General features: G+C 44.2%; 1 protein-coding gene across 1 annotated transcript; it reads left to right on the top strand.

Annotated features, from left to right (window-relative positions):
* The first annotated feature begins 2,033 nt into the window (after positions 1-2,033).
* On the top strand, positions 2,034-20,798 carry LOC124032003 (ATPase family AAA domain-containing protein 3-like). The gene is made up of 16 exons (XM_046343933.1): positions 2,034-2,347; positions 3,193-3,269; positions 3,749-3,850; positions 4,059-4,118; positions 4,269-4,338; positions 4,772-4,937; positions 5,228-5,297; positions 5,563-5,718; positions 8,395-8,451; positions 8,627-8,752; positions 9,015-9,139; positions 18,614-18,665; positions 18,754-18,824; positions 18,981-19,148; positions 19,323-19,431; positions 19,513-20,798. Exons 1-16 carry the CDS (start codon positions 2,161-2,163, stop codon positions 20,638-20,640), a joined length of 2,724 nt encoding a protein of 907 aa, XP_046199889.1. The 5' UTR covers positions 2,034-2,160; the 3' UTR covers positions 20,641-20,798.
* Positions 20,799-20,815: the final 17 nt, after the last annotated feature.

Here is a 20,815-nt window from a genome sequence, read left to right as displayed (position 1 = left end):
AGTGATAAATTTTATCTCTATTTGTGCTTTTTGTGACTCCTCTCTTTGGCTGGAAAATTGGCAGAATTTTTCTGTGAGTTGGTGGTGACCTAACATAATCGTTTGTGGCGCTTTCGCTGTAAAGCCTATTTGAAATCGGACACTGTGGTGGGATTAACAACAAGATTACCTTTAATACGGTATAAAATACATGTATGTTTGAGGAATTTTCATTGTGAGATTTCTGTTGTTTTGAATTTGGTGCACTGCACTTTCACTGGCTGTTGTCATATCGATCCCGTTAACGGGATTGCAGCCCTAATAAGTTTTAACTGACTTCCCTAGTTAAATAAAGGTTAAATAAATAAAATGTAGCCCAAACCACACACAAGATGGTGTTCTCTGGTTTGCTCTACCAATCCCACAACACGTACATGTCAGTTGTGTTGCTCTAGGATGCCCACAGGCCTTACAAGATTCGTCTGAAGGTTCTTTGGTACCAGTTTAAAAAATGAATGGAAGTATATATGGAGACTGTTCAGGGCCAAAATAAGGGGTTATATACATGTAAAAAAAAAAAAAAATCCTGATCTTTCTTATATCTCTCAGATATAGGACAAACACTTCAGAACAAACTTCCTGTTCCATGTAATGAATCTGTTATTCAATGCGTTTGAATGGGCCAATAGCAGTTAGGCCAAAAATAATGGTTTAATATTTAATATATTGACACTTCAAAGGGTCTTAAAATTCAAAATCAATTAACAAAATTTACCTTGGTAGGGCCTTCTTAAAACTATTTCATATAGCTTTGTAGAATTAGACAGGGTTAGATTGTTATGGGTTAAACATTGTTTGCATCCATAGATACCAACCATTAATCTGTGTGATTAAAGGGGGCTGAGTTAGAACGGTGTTTGTAAGACAAGGGCCGATACCGAAGGGCCCGGGGCTGGGTCTTTTGACAAATGTCAGCAGTGGCTGAATGGTTTGAGCAACAAACCTATCTATGAAAAGCTGAGACTCTCGTGAACCCGCACATATAAAATGTTTTGCTCTATGACGCTCACAAGTTACACAAGACTCGCTGGAAGGTAAAGGGGTTATTGAATATCATAGGAAATCCCAGGACATTGTGTATATAATGCTGTAATAAGCTCACATAGTTGCTGTCGCAAACTCCACACAGTTGTCACTGACTAGTTGGATATTTGTTTCCCAGTGAGTAAAAGTGTTTTGTACTTACAACATTCATATAAATTCATTTTCACCAGGTTTTTGCTTTGGCGGACCTTATTAATTGTATTGACATGTGTCAATAAAATGTATGAATGCAACTGTTTATGTCAAAGTGCTTTGTGTTCTATTTGTATCCCTGTTTGTCCTGAAAATAAAATGGTAAAACACTTAATTGCGAGTCAAAATCTAAGGGCTGGACATGCAGATCGATAAAAGTCAGATCAATGAAAAACAGATTTTTTGTTGGGGTCTTGGGTTGGATTTGTAGAATCAGGTGTGTTACTGCTTGGCTGGAGCACAAGTGACTGTTTTGCAAGGTGGATGATAAAATATACATCTATCCAATGCATAATACGTTTTTGACTGTTATGCCAATTGCCTACTATCTAGCTCACACTCTGGAAAGTGTATGCAAGGCTTAATTTCTCTGATAAAAGTTTAGAAATTAGTCTAGCAATTTGAGGAATGGGTGGCTTTCATGCACCTGGCAATGTCCTTGTATGGTGTCGTCTACCATTTATATTTTTCTTTGAATGATACTTGCTGTTTTTATGTAATGCAATGTTGGTTAACATAGGTAGTGTGTTCTATTATGCTTCCTGATTTTTTGGAGCATCATTTTGAAGTTGTCCCTAATCTATTCAAAATGTGATGTGCGCAATGGACACTCAGGCAGTCCAGGTCATTTGGAATGTAGCTAACCACAGCATCCGATGCTGTCGAGCAGGAGAGAACCTCGTCAGTGTAGTAACCAATAAGGATGCAGTATTTTATATATAGTCCTGCCCACCACACGTCGCGCTTGCGTGGAAGAGTCTACCCGACACACATGGAGCTATAGTGGTGTTTAGGGTCCTGTGTATAATAGTGGCGGTAGAAGAAACTGGACCCTTCAGTCCACTGCAGCACGGGGAGTTGGAAGACGAATCCATTTGAGTAATCATGTCGTGGCTCTTCGGCTGGGGAAGGGGGTCCAGCAAACCCCCGACAGATGAAGCAGAGACCCCTGAAGGAGAAGGGGGATCTTCTGATAAATCGTTCGGAGAGAAGCCCAAGGACAAATGGAGTAACTTCGACCCGACCGGGCTTGAACGAGCCGCAAAATCTGCGAGGGAACTTGACAGATCACGTTCGTACAATAGTTATCACATTGTCATGTCATTTGTTAAAGCTTCTTGTTCTTGTAGGAAGTTACCTTCTTGTTTTGTGTGAGTTCAGTATCGCATGCAACTGTACGATATCGTTGCAGAATATGAGCAATTAACCGTTCTGACAACCGCAACAAAGTATCAATTGAACATGAATCAACTATAGAAAGTATGTAATGAACTGGACTCGACTGTATCAACAAAGACTGTCTGCAACAGGCTTTGGTGGGCGTGACAGTGATCGAAAGAACAAAGTGTTCTTCATGGGGATGTTTTCTGACCTGCCACTTGTTCAAGATAACATTCGATGTTTGCAAGAGAGCACATGGCCTGCATAGACGTATGACCTGCTGTTGCATATATGGGGTTATACATTTAAGCAGTAAGGCACGAGGGAGTGCGGTATATGGCCAAAATACCACGGCAACGGGCTGTTTTTTGCCTGGACAGAGCCCTTAGCCGTGGTATGTGGGCCATATACCACAAACCCCCAAGGTGCCATGTTGCTATTATAAACTGGTTACCAACGTAATTAGATAAGTAAAAATACATGTTTTGTTATACCTGTGGTATATGGTCTGATCTACCACGTCTGTCAGCCAATCAGCATTCAGGGATCAAACCACCCAGTTTATAATTAACCATGAACGTCAGTTTGGCGCATGCTTATGTGTGCCATGACAGTGAAAGTGGTATTATTTGTGAATTAATGGCAATTAATGTTAAATAATTTATCCTGTTCCCCAAGTGAACATCTAAACTCATAGTATCAAGTGACCAATTGACATTGAAGTGTCTTAATTTTGTTTCCACCTCAACTCTATAGGCCATGCGAAAGAGGCGCTTGATCTGGCTCGCATGCAGGAGCAATCGGTACAGCTGGAGCATCAGAGTAAAGTGAAGGTGGGACACTTTCAAATGTCTGGTTATTAGGTTTACCCATTGAAATGTTGGGAGCATAGAAAGTGTGCAATTTTCTGATAAAAAAACAACAGTTTACCTAGTCTACTGCCACAAACATTTATGGGTGTGCATTAGCTCATGCTTTTTACTTTTAGTTTTCAAGTGTCAGCCTTCTATTTAGCTGCAGCATTTGTTTTTGTAGAAGAAATCAAGTGTTATCCACTATTGCCTTATGATCTTCCCTGTCTTAGACATGGTACTGTCACCTACATTTCAAAGCGAGAACACATGGGTTCTCATTTGTATATATTCATCCACTTTCTCTCAATCCTCCCTTGACTATTCTCTTTGGGTCCATATACTTGGCATCTATGATGCTCGGAATAATGAGATTAGGGTTTAAGTATAACAGTTCTCTGGCCTTCAAACTTACTACCTATTCCTCTCTGAAAACATGCTTTAATCCCATTCACTAACAGGAATATGAAGCAGCCTTGGAGCAGCTGAAGGGGGAACAGATCCGTCTCCAGGCTGAGGAAAGGCGGAAAACACTGACAGAGGAGACCAAGCAAAATCAAGCGGTATGGGAGTGGTTGAGAGTTGCTGACAAATAGTCCTCGACTACATTCCGCTGATGTAATTTACCAGTCAAGTGTGAATAAATCTAGTGTTGTACTAAGTATGTTGTTATGGGGATAATGTACATTATTTGTCTTTATTGTATTGCATCCTTAATGTTGACTCATGCTTCAAATGGTGCAAATGTGTTTTCTGTCTTATTTCCTCTAGAGGGCACAGTATCAAGACAAACTTGCCAGACAGAGATATGATGATCAAGTCAGGCAGCAGGTAAGCTCTCTGTTCTGATTTCTGTTGAATCTCAGCCATAGCTATAGAGAAACACAAAAAGAAACCCGATTGGGACCCATGCTGATAAAAAAAGGACAAGAATGAGAAATATGGCTAAGTGTATGTTCACCATGTGTTTTGTATTTGCAGCAAGCCCTCAATGAGGAGAACTTGCGCCAGCAAGAGGAATCAGTAACAAAGCAGGAGGCTATGCGAAAAGGTGCAGGAAAATTCTCCATGTCATTATGACACACAGGAGAAGGTTTACTAAGCATTTGCACCTGTTCTTCATCAAGGAAAATGAAACATGAAGAATAGTGAACTGAGACCGTTTCATGTTTTTGTCATTGTTTACAGCAGGGGTAGGCAACTCTGTTCCTGGAGTGCCGCAGGTACTGCCAGATTTTGTTCCGTCTAGGCATCACACCTGACCAACTGAGCTAATTGATCAGTTCAACCAAGCTGGCCTTCCGGGTCAGTAATTTTTTTTAAAAGGCTGCGGTTGTCTACACCTGGTTTAGAGTATATCTGTAGTTCTCTTCTGACAGAAACTGGTGCAAATGCTTTGTAAATCAGTCCCACAGTATGTTTACTAATAGCAGACTCAGTCAAAAACATATTTGAACTTACTTTAGTTCCACTCTCTTACTTAGCCACTATTGAACATGAAATGGCTTTGCGGCACAAGAACGAATTGCTTCGTGTAGAGGCAGAGTCTGCAGCTCGTGCCAAGGTAGAGCGGGAGAATGCGGACCTCATCCGTGAACAGATCCGCCTTAAAGCAGCCGAACACAGGCAGACGGTCCTGGAGTCCATCAGGTGAGCTGGGAAGGGTCAAAGCAGTGTCCCATTATTGGGTCGGGCCCAATGGCGGGTTGCACTTGCAGTTACTTTTTAGAGGGTCACAACTTGAGACTGGGCTGTGGAAGACAATCAGTTGTAAAGAGCTTTATACATTCCAATTCTTATCACATCTCATATTATGTAATACATTTAATTTGATCAGCCAGTATTCTGTTATGTTTGGATAAGAACCCAGGAATGCTGTGAATGTTTGGTAGTCATAATGGGAGCAGTCACTGTAATAATTATGTTTTTGTTTCTCTCAGGACTGCAGGAGCAGTCTTTGGGGAAGGGTTCCATGCCTTTGTGTCCGACTGGGATAAACTCACTGCCACGGTAAAAAGTCTCCCCCTTACTACCAATCTTCTATCACACTTTGGTCCTGTGTAGCTCAGTTGGTAGAGCATGGCGCTCTCCCCGGGACCACCCATACACACATGACTGTAAGTCTTTGGATAAAAGCGTCTGCTAAATGGCATATATTATTATTATTATTATTATTACTTTCACCCTACAAGCTGCGATATAGCTTGAATTTCACATTGTGGTTGCTTACCATATCTGAGTCATTGACACACACTGTTTGGTGAATGCCCTGCAGGTGGCTGGGTTCACACTGCTGGCAGTAGGGGTGTATTCAGCGCGGAACGCCACCGGGGTGATTGGGCGCTACATAGAGGCTCGTCTGGGAAAGCCTTCGCTGGTTCGAGAGACCTCCAGAATCACTGTTGCCGAGGCCATCAAACACCCTGTTAAGGTATCTAAAGACGAGATAAAATAGTTCCCTTTCAGGACATAACAAATTAATATGGGATATTTGTTGTCCCTGCTCTTTGAAGTGCACTGAACAAAAATATAAACACAACATGCAACAATTTCAAGGATTTTACAGAGTTACAGTTCATATTAGGAAATCAGTCAATTGACCCTGGTCTTTGGATTTCACATGAATGGGAATACAAATATGCTTCTGTTGGTCACGTACCTTAACTAAAAAGGTAGGAGCGTGGATCAGAGAACCAGTCCATATCTGGTGTGACCACCATTTGCCTCATGTAGCACGACACATCTCCTTCACATAGAGTTGATCAGGCTGTTGACTGTGGGCTGTGCAATGTTGTCCCACTCTTTTAATGGCTGTGCAAAGTTGTGGGATATTGGCGGGAACTGGAAAATGCTGTTGTACACATCGATCCAGAGCATACCAAACATGGTCAATGGGTGACATGTCTGGTTAGTATGCAGGTCATGGAAGAACTGGGACATTTTCAGCTTCCATGAATTGTGTACAGATCCTTGTGACATGGGGCTGTGCATGATCTTCCTGAAACATGAGGTGATGGCGACGAATGAATGGCACGACAATGGGCTTCAGGATCTTGTCACAGTATCTCTGTGCATTCAAATTGCCATCAATAAAATGCAATTGTGTTCGTTGTCCGTAGCTTATGCCTGCCCATACCATAACCCCACTGCCACCATGGGGGGCACTCTGTTCACAACGTTGACATCAGCAAACCCGCTCGCATACACAATGCTATACACGTTGTCTGCCATCTGCCCGGTACATTTGAAACCAGGATTCATCCATAAAGAGCACACTTCTTCAGTGTGTCAGTGGCCATCGACGGTGAGCATTTTGCCACAGATGTCGGTTATGACGCCGAACTGTAGTCTGGTCAAGACCCTGTTGAGGACAATGGGGACGCAGATGAGTTTCCCTGAGACGGTTTCTGATACTTTGTGCAGAGATTCTTCTGTCTTCTGTTGTGCAAACCCACAGTTTCATCAGCTGTCCAGGTGGCTTGTCTCAGACGATCCCTCGGGTGAAAAATCCGGATGTGGAGGTCCTGGGCTGGCGTGGTTACACGTGGTCTGTGGTTTTTAAGCCGGTCGGACCTACTGACAAGTTCTCTAAAATGACGTTGGAGGCGGTTTATGGTAGATAAATTAAAATACAATAATCTGGCAACAGCTCTGGTTGAGACATTTGTGGCATTGTGTTGTGTGAGAGAACTGCACATTTTAGAGTGGCCTTTTATTGTCCCCAGCACAAGGTGCACCTGTGTAATGATCATGCTGTTTAATCAGCTTCTTGATATGCCACAACTGTCAGGTGGATGGATTATCTGGGCAAAGGACAAATGCTCACTAACAGGGATGTAAACAAATGTGCTCAAAATTTGAGAGAATAAGCTTTTTGTGTATATGGAGCTCATGAGACCAACACTTTACATGTTGCGTTTATATTTCTGTTCAGTAGTTAAAATGATGCCCATTATACAGTGAATTCGGAAAATATTCAGACCCCTTGACTTTTTCTACATTTTGTTATGTTACAGCCTTATTCTAAAATGGATTAAATTACTTTTTTCCCTCGTCCATCTACACATGACACACCATAATGACAAAGCGAAAACAGGTTTTTAGAATTTTGGGCAAAATGTATTAAAAGTAAAACAGAAACACCATATTTACATAAGTATTCAACCCCTTTGCTATGAGACTCAAAATTGGGCTCAGGTGCATCCTGTTTCCATTGATCATCCTTGAGATGTTTCTACAATTTGATTTGTGTCCACTTGTTGTAAAGTCAATTGATTGGACATTATTTGGAAAGACACACACCTGTCTATATAAGATCCCACAGTTGCCAGTGCATGTCGGAGCAAAAACCAAGCCATGAGTCGAAGGAATTGTCCGTAGAGCTCATAGACTGGATTGTGTCTCGGCACAGATCTGGGGAAGTGTACCAAAACATTTCTGCAGCATTGAAGGTCCCCAGGAACACGGTGGCCTCCATCATTCTTAAATAGAAACAGTTTGGAACCAGCAAGAATCTTCATAGAGTTGGCCGCCCGGCCAAACTGAGCAATTAGGGGAGAACCCAATGGTCACTCTGACAGAGCTCCAGAGTTTATCTGTGGAGACGGGAGAACGTTCCAGAAGGACAACCATCTCTGCAGAACTCCACCAATCCGGCCTTTATGGTAGAGTGGCCAAATTGAAGCCACTCTTCAGTAAAAGGCCCATGACAGCCCACTTGGAGGCACCTAAAGGACTCTGACCATGATAAACAAGATTCTCTGGTCTGATGAAACCAAGATCAAACTCTTTGGCCTGAATGCCAAGCGTCCTGTCTGGAGGAAACCTGGCACCCCCTACGGTGAAGCATGGTGGTGGCAGCATCATGCTGTCGGGACATTTTTCAGCAGCAGGGACTGTGAAGCTGGTCAGGATCGAGGGAATGATCAACGGAGCAAAGCACAGAGAGATCTTTGATGAAAACCTGCTCCAGAGCGCTCAGGAACTCCGACTTGGGAATTCAACCTACAGAATGCACTAGGTTGAATATCATATTAACTGTATTATAATACATGTATGAAGTGTTTAACTGTATGTATGTGAACTCTGAATTCTTTTCTACCTTCAGACAACGAAGCGTCTGAGAAGTAGACCACAGGATGCTCTGGAGGGAGTAGTTCTTAGTGTAAGTACACAGTGTACATTCAGTATTGTTCCATACACAGCATGGAAGAATTCTTTACATTACAATAAAAGCAGATTATCCCTACACACTGATGTCACTGCTAAAGTTAGTTGACCTCCCTTAAGTTGACATTTCTCCTGCCCTCTCTCTCTTCCCTCCCCTCTCTGTTGTGTAGCCATCCCTGGAGGAGCGTGTGCGGGACATTGCCATTGCGACTCGTAACACTCGACAGAATAAGGGGCTCTATAGAAACATCCTTATGTATGGACCCCCTGGGACTGGCAAGACCCTCTTTGCCAAGGTATTACATGGCATGCACTATACATGTTAGTATAGTTTAACATGTACTTTACTAGAATAAGGAAAACATTTCAACATTTTTCAAAATTGTATTGGTTAGATGCAGGGTGGCAAAACTGAAAAATAATGTTTTGCTATTAACTTTACACCGGTGTGTATAGTACAGTCGTCACGAGCTGTCCATTGTCAACAGGGTCACACTTAGCCAATAGTTGCTGCATCCACTATTTTACTGAATGATGGTTTGTTACGTTGCCCTGCAGAAACTGGCCCTCCATTCTGGGATGGATTACGCCATCATGACAGGTGGAGATGTAGCCCCTATGGGCCGTGACGGCGTGACGGCCATGCACAAGGTCTTTGACTGGGCCAGTACAAGCCAGCGCGGGTAGGACATTGATTCACTGTGTTGTTAAATGTCCAAAATTAAATGTACAGATCCTCTTTGGCACAAATCTTATGGGTGTTTATGTAAAAGTCAGAGCCATACACTACCTGTCAAAAGTTTTTAGAGCACCTACTCATTCAAGGGTTTTTCTTTAATTTTACTATTTTCTACATTGTATAATAGTAGTGAAGATATCAAAACTATAAACAAACAAATATAGTGGCAAGCAAAAGTATGTGAACCCTTTGGAGTTACGTGGATTTCTGCATAAATTGGTCATACAATTTGTCAATGTCAAAACATCTAAGTCATAACAATAGACAAACACAGTCTGCTTAAACTAATAACACAAACAATTATACGTTTTTATGTCTTTATTGAACACACCGTGTAAACATTCACAGTGCAGGGTGGGAAAAGTATGTGAACCCTTGGATTTAATAACTGGTTGACTCTCCTTTTGGCGTTTTCTGTAGTTGTGGATCAGACCTGCACAACGGTCAGAAGGAATTTTGGACCATTCCTCTTTACAAAACTTTTTCAGTTCAGCAATATTCTTGGAATGTCTGGTGTGAACTGCTCTCTTGAGGTCATGCAACAGCATCTCATTCGGGTTGAGGTCAGGACCACTTCAAAAGGTCCACTTCAAAAGGTGTATTTTCTTCTGTGGAAGCCTTCTGTTGTTGATTTACTTCTGTGTTTTGGGTCATTGTCTTGTTGCATCACCGAACTTCTAGGTGATGTCCTGTTGAGCTTCAAATGGCCTTACATTCTCCTGCAAAATGTCTTGATAAACTTGGGAAATCAGACTGATAGCAAGCTGTCCAGGCCCTGATGCTCCCTCCACCATGCTTTACAGTTGGGATGAGGTTGTGATGTTGGTGTGCTGTCTTTTTTTACTCCACACAGTGTTGTGTGTGTTCCTTCCAAACAACTCAACTGTAGTTTCATCTGTCCGCAGAATATTTTGCCAGTGGTGCTGTGGAATATCCAGGTGCTCCTTTGTGAACTTCAGACGTGCAGCAATGCTTTTGTAGGACAGAGGTGGCTTCTTCCGTGGTGTCCTCCCATGAACACCATTCTTGTTTAGTGTTTTACATATCGTAGACTTGTCAACAGAGATGCTAGCATGTTCCAGAGATTTCTGTAAGTCTTTAGCTAACCTCAATGAGCATTCTGCGTTGTGCTCTTGCAGTCATCTTTACAGTACGGCCACTCCTAGATAGAGTAGCAACAGTACTGAACTTTCTCCATTTATAGACAATTTGTCTTACCGTGGACTGATGGACATTAAGTCTTGTAGGGATACTTTTGTAAACCTTTTCAGCTTTTTGTTTGAGGCATGGTTCACATCAAGCAATGTTTCTTGTGAATAGCAAGCTCATATTTTGTGAGTGTTTTTGATCGGGCAGGGCAGCTCTAACCGACATCTCCAATCTCATTTATCTTTTGGAGAAGTCATTAGCCTAGGGCTTCACATGCTTTTTCCAAAATACACTATGAATGTTTAAATGATGTATTCAGTATAGACAAAAAATAAAATAATTTGTTTGTTATTAGTTTAAGCACACTGTTTGTGTATTGTTTTGACTTAGATGGAAGATCATGTAAAATGTTATGGCCAATTTATGCAGAAATCCAGGTAATTCCAAAGGGTTCACATACTTTTCTTGCCACTGTATGGAATCATGTAGTAACCAAAAAAGTGTTAAACAAATAGAAATATATTTTAGATTCTTCAAATTGCCACCCTTTTCTTTGATGACAGCTTTGCACACTCTTGGCATTCTCTCAACCAGCTTCACCTGGAATGCTTTTCCAACAGTCTTGAAGGAGTTCCCACATATGCTGAGCACTTGTTGGCTGCTTTTTCTTCAATTTGCGGTCCAACTCATCCCAAACCATCTCAATTTGGTTGAGGTCGGGTGATTGTGGAGGCCAGGTCATCTGATGCAGCACTCCATCACTCTCCTTCTTGGTCAAATAAACCTTACACAGCCTGGAGCTGTGTTTGGTCATTGTCCTGTTGAAAAACAAATGATCATCCCACTAAGCCCAAACCAGATGGGATGGCGTATCGCTGCAGAATGCTGTGGTAGCTATGCTGATGGTGTGCCTTGAATTCTAAGTAAATCATAGACCTTGTCACCAGCAAAGCACCTCCACATCATAACATCTCCTCCATGCTTTACTGTGGGAAATACATGCAGATATCATCCGTTCACCCACACCGCATCTCACAAAGACACGGCGGTTGGAACCAAAAATCTCCAATTCGCGCTCCAGACCGAAGGACACATTTCCACCGGTCTAATTATCATTGCTTGTGTTTCTTGGCCCAAGCAAGTCTCTTCTTTTTGGTGTCCTTTAGTAGTGGTTTCTTTGTAGCAATTCGACCATGAAGGCATGATTCACTCAGTCTCATCTGAACAGCTGATGTTGAGATGTGTCTGTTACTTGAACTTTGTGAATCATTTATTTGGGCTGTAATTTCTGAGGCTGGTGACTAGGAACGTATCCTCTACAGCAGGGGTAACTCTGGGTCTTCCATTCCTATGGCAGTCCTCATGAGGGCCAGATTCATCATAGGGCCTGATGGCTTTGCAACTGTGCTTGAAAAAACTTTCAGTTTTTGAAATGTTTCGTATTGACTGACTTTCATGTCTTAAAGTAATGACGGACTGTCATTTCTCTTTGTCTATTTGAGCTGTTCTTGCCATAATATGGTCTTGGTCTTTTACCAAATAGGGCTATCTTCTGTATACCCCCCTACCTTGTCACAAAACAACTGATTGGTTCAAACACATTAAGAAGGAAAGACATTCCACAATTGAACTTTTAAGAAGGCACACCTGTTAATTGAAATGCATTCCAGGTGACCTCCTCAAGAAGCTGGTTGAGAGAATGCCAAGAGTGTGCAAAGCTGTTATGAAAGCAAAGGATGGCTGTTTGAAGAATCTCAAATATAAAATCTATTTGGTTTTGTTTAACACTTTTATTGTTACAAATTATTCTATGAGTCCATAGTTTTGTTGTCTTCACTATTATTCTACAATGTATAAATAAATAAAAACCCTTGAATGAGTAGGTGTTCTAAAACTTTTGACCGGTAGTGTGTATATAAAGATAATCTGCAGTTGAAGTCGGAAGTTTACATACACCTAAACCAAATACATTTAAACTCAGTTTTTCACAATTCCTGACATTTAATCCTAGTTCAAATTCTCTGTCTTAGACATTTACATTTTACATTTAAGTCATTTAGCAGACGCTCTTATCCAGAGCGACTTACAAATTGGTGCATTCACCTTATGGCATCCAGTGCAACAGTCACTTTACAATAGTGCATCTAAATCTTAAAGGGGGGGGGTGAGAGGGATTACTTATCCTATCCTAGGTATTCCTTAAAGAGGTGGGGTTTCAGGTGTCTCCGGAAGGTGGTGATTGACTCCGCTGTCCTGGCGTCGTGAGGGAGTTTGTTCCACCATTGGGGGGCCAGAGCAGCGAACAGTTTTGACTGGGCTGAGCGGGAGCTGTACTTCCTCAGTGGTAGGGAGGCGAGCAGGCCAGAGGTGGATGAACACAGTGCCCTTGTTTGGGTGTAGGGCCTGATCAGAGCCTGGAGGTACTGAGGTGCCGTTCCCCTCACAGCTCCGTAGGCAAGCACCATGGTCTTGTAGCGGATGCGAGCTTCAACTGGAAGCCAGTGGAGAGAACGGAGGAGCGGGGTGACGTGAGAGAACTTGGGAAGGTTGAACACCAGATGGGCTGCGGCGTTCTGGATGAGTTGAAGGGGTTTAATGGCACAGGCAGGGAGCCCAGCCAACAGCGAGTTGCAGTAATCCAGACGGGAGATGACAAGTGCCTGGATTAGGACCTGCGCCGCTTCCTGTGTGAGGCAGGGTCGTACTCTGCGGATGTTGTAGAGCATGAACCTACAGGAACGGGCCACCGCCTTGATGTTGGTTGAGAACGACAGGGTGTTGTCCAGGATCACGCCAAGGTTCTTAGCGCTTTGGGAGGAGGACACAATGGAGTTGTCAACCGTGATGGCGAGATCATGGAACGGGCAGTCCTTCCCCGGGAGGAAGAGCAGCTCCGTCTTGCCGAGGTTCAGCTTGAGGTGGTGATCCGTCATCCACACTGATATGTCTGCCAGACATGCAGAGATGCGATTCACCACCTGGTCATCAGAAGGGGGAAAGGAGAAGATTAATTGTGTGTCGTCTGCATAGCAATGATAGGAGAGACCATGTGAGGTTATGACAGAGCCAAGTGACTTGGTGTATAGCGAGAATAGGAGAGGGCCTAGAACAGAGCCCTGGGGGACACCAGTGGTGAGAGCGCGTGGTGAGGAGACAGATTCTCGCCACGCCACCTGGTAGGAGCGACCTGTCAGGTAGGACGCAATCCAAGCGTGGGCCGCGCCGGAGATGCCCAACTCGGAGAGGGTGGAGAGGAGGATCTGATGGTTCACAGTATCGAAGGCAGCCGATAGATCTAGAAGGATGAGAGCAGAGGAGAGAGAGTTAGCTTTAGCGGTGCGGAGCGCCTCCGTGATACAGAGGAGAGCAGTCTCAGTTGAATGACTAGTCTTGAAACCTGACTGATTTGGATCAAGAAGGTCATTCTGAGAGAGATAGCGGGAGAGCTGACCAAGGACGGCACGTTCAAGAGTTTTGGAGAGAAAAGAAAGAAGGGATACTGGTCTGTAGTTGTTGACATCGGAGGGATCGAGTGTAGGTTTTTTCAGAAGGGGTGCAACTCTCGCTCTCTTGAAGACTGAAGGGACGTAGCCAGCGGTCAGGGATGAGTTGATGAGCGAGGTGAGGTAAGGGAGAAGGTCTCCGGAAATGGTCTGGAGAAGAGAGGAGGGGATAGGGTCAAGCGGGCAGGTTGTTGGGCGGCCGGCCGTCACAAGACGCAAGATTTCATCTGGAGAGAGAGGGGAGAAAGAGGTCAGAGCACAGGGTAGGGCAGTGTGAGCAGAACCAGCGGTGTCGTTTGACTTAGCAAACAAGGATCGGATGTCGTCGACCTTCTTTTCAAAATGGTTGACGAAGTCATCTGCAGAGAGGGAGGAGGGGGGGAGATGGTGTAACCGTGTCAGGATTTTAGGCCTCCTTGCTCGCACATGCTTTTTCAGTTCTGCCCACAAATTTTCTATAGGATTGATGGCAGGGCTTTGTTATGCCCACGCCAGTACCTTGACTTTGTTGTTCTTAAGCCATTTTGCCAGAACTTTGGAAGTATGCTTGGGGTCAATGTCCATTTGGAAGACCCATTTGCAAACAAGCTTTAACTTCCTGACTGATGTCTTGATGTTGCTTCAATATATCCACATAGTTTGACTTCATCATGATGCCATCTATTTTGTGAAGTGCACCAGTCCTTCCTTCAGCAAAGCACCCCCACAACATGGTGCTGCCAACCCCGTGTTTCACGGTTGGGATGGTGTTCTTCAGCCTGCAAGCCTCCCCCTTTTTCCTCCAAACATAACGATGGTCATTATGGCCAAACAGTTCTATTTTTGTTTCATCAGACTAGAGGACATTTCTAAAAATGTAAAATTAAATTTTTAAAAAGAAATACGATCTTTGTCCCCATCTGCAGTTGCAAACCATAGTCTGGCTTTTTTATGGCGGTTTTGGAGCAGTGGCTTCTTCCTTGCTGAGCAGCCTTTCAGGTTATGTTGATATAGGACTTGTTTTACTGTGGATATAGACACTTTTGTACCTGTTTCCTCCAGCATCTTCACAAGGTCCTTTACTGTTGTTCTGGGATTGATTTGCACTTTTCGCACCAAAGTATGTTTATCTCTAGGAGACAGAACGTGTCTCCTTCCTGAGTGATATGACGGCTGCGTGGTCCCATGGTGTTTATACTTGCGTACTATTGTTTGTACAGATGAACCTTCAGGCGTATGGAAATTGCTCCCAAAGACGAACCAGACTTGTGGTCTGCAATATTTTTTTCTGAGGTCTTGGCTGATTTCTTTAGATTTTTCCCATAATGTCAAGCAAAGAGACCCTTTTATTTTTTTATTGTTTTATTTATTTCACCTTTATTTAACCAGGTAGGCTAGTTGAGAACAGGTTCTCATTTGCAACTGCGACCTGGCCAAGATAAAGCATAGCAGTGTGAACAGACAACACAGAGTTACACATGGAGTAAACAATTAACAAGTCAATAACACAGTAGAAAAAAATGGGCAGTCTATATACAATGTGTGCAAAAGGCATGAGGAGGTAGGCGAATAATACAATTTTGCAGATTAACACCTGGAGTGATAAATGATCAGATGGTCATGTACAGGTAGAGATATTGGTGTGCAAAAGAGCAGAAAAGTAAATAAATTAAAAACAGTATAAAAACAGTATGGGAATGAGGTAGGTGAAAATGGGTGGGCTATTTACCAATAGACTATGTACAGCTGCAGCGATCGGTTAGCTGCTCGGATAGCTGATGTTTGAAGTTGGTGAGTGAGATAAAAGTCTCCAACTTCAGCGGATTTTGCAGTTCGTTCCAGTCACAGGCAGCAGAGTACTGGAACGAAAGGCGGCCAAATGAGGTGTTGGCTTTAGGGATGATCAGTGAGATACACCTGCTGGAGCGTGTGCTACGGGTGGGTGTTGCCATTGTGACTAGTGGACTGAGATAAGGCGGAGCTTTACCTAGCATGGAATTGTAGATGACCTGGAGCCAGTGGGTCTGGCAACGAATATGTAGTGAGGGCCAGCCGACTAGAGCATACAAGTCGCAGTGGTGGGTGGTATAAGGTGCTTTAGTGACAAAACGGATGGCACTGTGATAGACTGCATCCAGTTTGCTGAGTAGAGTGTTGGAAGCAATTTTGTAGATGACATTGCCGAAGTCGAGGATCGGTAGGATAGTCAGTTTTACTAGGGTAAGCTTGGCGGCGTGAGTGAAGGAGGCTTTGTTGTGGAATAGAAAGCCGACTCTTGATTTGATTTTCAATTGGAGATGTTTGATGTGAGTCTGGAAGGAGAGTTTGCAGTCTAGCCAGACACATAGGTACTTATAGATGTCCACATATTCAAGGTCGGAACCATCCAGGGTGGTGATGCTAGTCGGGCATGCGGGTGCAGGCAGCGATCGGTTGAAAAGCATGCATTTGGTTTTACTCGCGTTTAAGAGCAGTTGGAGGCCACGGAAGGAGTGCTGTATGGCATTGAAGCTCGTTTGGAGGTTAGATAGCACAGTGTCCAATGACGGGCCGAAAGTATATAGAATGGTGTCGTCTGCGTAGAGGTGGATCAGGGAATCACCCACAGCAAGAGCAACATCATTGATATATACAGAGAAAAGAGTCGGCCCGAGAATTGAACCCTGTGGCACCCCCATAGACTGCCAGAGGACCAGACAGCATGCCCTCCGAATTGACACACTGAACTCTGTCTGCAAAGTAATTGGTGAACCAGGCAAGGCAGTCATCCGAAAAACCGAGGCTATTGAGTCTGCCGATAAGAATATGGTGATTGACAGAGTCGAAAGCCTTGGCGAGGTCGATGAAGACGGCTGCACAGTACTGTCTTTTATCGATGGCGGTTATGATATCGTTTAGTACCTTGAGTGTGGCTGAGGTGCACCCGTGACCGGCTCGGAAACCAGATTGCACAGCGGAGAAGGTACGGTGGGATTCGAGATGGTCAGTGACCTGTTTGTTGACTTGGCTTTCGAAGACCTTAGATAGGCAGGGCAGGATGGATATAGGTCTATAACAGTTTGGGTCCAGGGTGTCTCCCCCTTTGAAGAGGGGGATGACTGCGGCAGCTTTCCAATCCTTGGGGATCTCAGACGATATGAAAGAGAGGTTGAACAGGCTGGTAATAAGGGTTGCGACAATGGCGGCAGATTTGTACGGGTCCAGGTTTTGCAGCTCTTTCAGAACATCTGCTATATGGATTTGGGTAAAGGAGAACCTGGAGAGGCTTGGGCGAGGAGCTGCGGGGGGGGCGGAGCTGTTGGCCGAGGTTGGAGTAGCCAGGCGGAAGGCATGGCCAGCCGTTGAGAAGTGCTTATTGAAGTTTTCGATAATCATGGATTTATCGGTGGAGACCGTGTTACCTAGCCTCACTGCAGTGGGCAGCTGGGAGGAGGTGCTCTTGTTCTCCATGGACTTCACAGTGTCCCAGAACTTTTTGGAGTTGGAGCTACAGGATGCAAACTTCTGCCTGAAGAAGCTGGCCTTAGCTTTCCTGACTGACTGCGTGTATTGGTTCCTGACTTCCCTGAACAGTTGCATATCACGGGGGCTATTCGATGCTATTGCAGTCCGCCACAGGATGTTTTTGTGCTGGTCGAGGGCAGTCAGGTCTGGAGTGAACCAAGGGCTGTATCTGTTCTTGGTTCTGCATTTTTTGAACGGAGCATGCTTATCTAAAATGGTGAGGAAGTTACTTTTAAAGAATGACCAGGCATCCTCAACTGACGGGATGAGGTCAATGTCCTTCCAGGATACCCAGGCCAGGTCGATTAGAAAGGCCTGCTCACAGAAGTGTTTTAGGGAGCGTTTGACAGTGATGAGGGGTGGTCGTTTGACTGCGGCTCCGTGGCGGATACAGGCAATGAGGCAGTGATCGCTGAGATCCTGGTTGAAGACAGCGGAGGTGTATTTGGAGGGCCAGTTGGTCAGGATGACGTCTATGAGGGTGCCCTTGTTTACAGAGTTAGGGTTGTACCTGGTGGGTTCCTTGATGATTTGAGTGAGATTGAGGGCATCTAGCTTAGATTGTAGGACTGCCGGGGTGTTAAGCATATCCCAGTTTAGGTCACCTAACAGAACAAACTCTGAAGCTAGATGGGGGGCGATCAATTCACAAATGGTGTCCAGGGCACAGCTGGGAGCTGAGGGTGGTCGGTAGCAGGCGGCAACAGTGAGAGACTTATTTCTGGAGAGAGTAATTTTCAAAATTAGTAGTTCAAACTGTTTGGGTATGGACCTGGAAAGGCCCTGAATTTGAAGGTAGGCCTTGAAATACATCCACAGGTACACCTCCAAATGGCAAAGGCTAATTGACATAATTTATCAGAAGCTTCTAAAGCCATGACATAATTTCTGGAAATTTTCCAAGCTGTTTAAAGGCACAGTCAACTTAGTGTATGTAAACTTCTGACCCACTGGAATTGTGATACAGTGAATAATAAGTTAAATAATCTGTCTATAAACAGTTAATGGATAAATTACTTGTGTCATGCACAAAGTAGATGTCCTAACTGACTTGCCAAAACTTTAGTTTGTTAACAAGAAATGTGTGGAGTGGTTGAAAAACAAGTTTTAATGACTCCAACCTAAGTGTATGTAAACTTCCGACTTCCGACAACTGTATCTATGTCCGTGTCAGATTCAAATAACCATTGTGGGTCAATAGTAAAAATAAAAAAATACCAGTTTTCTAATAAAGCCATTAGATTTGCTAATCTCTTTCTCTTCATTTGCCTCAACTTCTATAGCCTCCTGCTTTTTGTAGATGAAGCAGATGCATTCTTACGCAAGAGATCCACAGTGAGTCCAGTAACAGAACTAAGCGCATGTTCTGTTTTCAAGAGTCAACATGTCGGCTATTTTGATCACATCAATGACTTTATTGCAGGAGACAATCAGTGAGGACCTCAGATCCACCCTTAACGCATTCCTTTATCGCACTGGAGAGCAGAGCAACAAGTTGGTACCAACCTAAATAAAAAACTATGTTCATTTTAAGTGATTTTACACTGGCAAGTTACCATAGTGATTTTTTTCCTATGTATATTATTTGAGTTTTGAGAAAGTGCATGAAAAGGTTGACTTGACTAAAAATATCATGGTCTCTCTCCCCAGGTTTATGCTAGTGTTGGCCAGTAACCAGCCTGAGCAGTTTGACTGGGCCATCAACGACCGTATTGATGAGATTGTAAACTTTGCCTTACCTGGGCTGGAGGAGAGGGAGAGACTGGTGCGCCTGTACTTTGACAGATTTGTACTGGAGCCTGCCACATTAGGGAGACAGTGAGTACACTATTCTCCACTTGTACTACAATGCCACTATCTATGTGGCATAATGATTTGGGTAATCTCTACAATCAATATTCATTAGATGTATTTTTCAACTAATGACTGCTCTGACGAAACAATAGTGTGTTGAGTTGAAGGTTTATTTCACTAACATATATCCCCTTGCAGGAGAATGAAGTTGGCCCAGTTTGACTATGGCCAGAAGTGTTCGAACATTGCAATTCGTGCAGAGGGCATGTCGGGCCGTGAGATCTCTAAACTGGGTGTGGCCTGGCAGGTTAGTACATGTGACCTGTCCAGTTAGTTGTCTTTAGATAATGGGACACAGGATAACATTCAATCCCTGTTTTCTCATCAGGCTGCTGCATACTCCTCAGAAGACGGCGTCTTGACAGAAGCTATGATCGATGCACGTGTTGACGACGCTGTCCATCAGCATGCGCAAAAAATGGACTGGCTCCACATGGAAAGGGGCGCGGAAAGTGCGGGTAAGCACGGAGTGGTGGTGCCAAAGGAGGCGGCAGCAGCGAGTGTAATAGGATTCACACTGGTGCAAGAGGCTGTACCACAGGCCCTGGATTCAGTCCCCACCATCCAAGTGGTGCTCCCTGTAATGGAGGCCATCATCTCGAACGCTCAGGCCGCAGCGGAAGCTGAGCCAGTGAAGGTTAACGAGGCAGCTGCCATTATTGAGGAGGCAGTTACCCTAGTTAACGAGGCAGAGGGTGTTACCCCCATTGTCACTGAGACTGTTGCAGCATTTCCAGCACTCAAGGAGGCAGAAGTGGTGGAGGATCCTGTGGAAACTGCTACTGATATACCATTGGTGCAGGAGGTAGAAATAATCAAGGATGTGCCCGAAAAGGCTACAGTATCTCTTGTTCCAGAGACTGTAGCAGTGCCTAAGGTAGAGGTCTATGTGACAGCGGAGGTGTCTGTACCCAAGGACACAGAAGCAGAGGTACTTGTAGACACAGCCCCTATCATTAAAGAAGAACCAGCTCAAACTAAAACCACCCAAGAGTTGGATGCTACAGAAGCAGTCAAGTATTCAGAAGCCATTGCAGTAGAGTCGGAGGCCACAGCAGTTCCTGTTGCCCAGGAGACAGAGGCCGCGGCCACCCCCGTTATCGCGGGGGCCGCGGCCACCCCCGTTGTCGCGGGGGCTGCGGTCACCCCCGTTGTCGCGGAGGCCTCTGATTCTGAAACTAAGACCACAGCAACCTCTGTTGCCCAGGAAACTGAGACCCCTGTAACCAAGGAGACAGAGGCCACAGTAACCCCTGTAGCCCAGAACACAGAGGCCACTACAGCAAAGGTTGACACAGAAACTGCAGCTGAGGTCCCTGCAACGGTTGTGTCCAAGGAATCTGAGGCGACTAAAACTACAGCTGCCAAGGAAGCAGTGGACCCTGAAATCCCTGTCACCCCCGAGGCAGATGCCAGTAAAGTTAAAACACCTCAAGCAAAGGACCAGGAAGGTTGACGACTTAACCAAACCAAAAGAACCTCCTAAAAATTTGAATATATGGTGATGCTACTGAAACACGTTGGTAGGGAGCAAGTAGGTTAAATATTTTGAAGCAAAAACATTTACTGTACTGAATAATGGGTATTTTGTCGCGATTAAACGGCTATTGATCATTCTGTCTCAATGGTGT

This window comes from Oncorhynchus gorbuscha, linkage group LG03 (genome assembly GCF_021184085.1).
Source record: "Oncorhynchus gorbuscha isolate QuinsamMale2020 ecotype Even-year linkage group LG03, OgorEven_v1.0, whole genome shotgun sequence".
In the NCBI taxonomy this organism is placed as follows: domain Eukaryota; kingdom Metazoa; phylum Chordata; class Actinopteri; order Salmoniformes; family Salmonidae; genus Oncorhynchus; species Oncorhynchus gorbuscha.
This window is presented reverse-complemented; position numbering and strand designations above follow the sequence as displayed.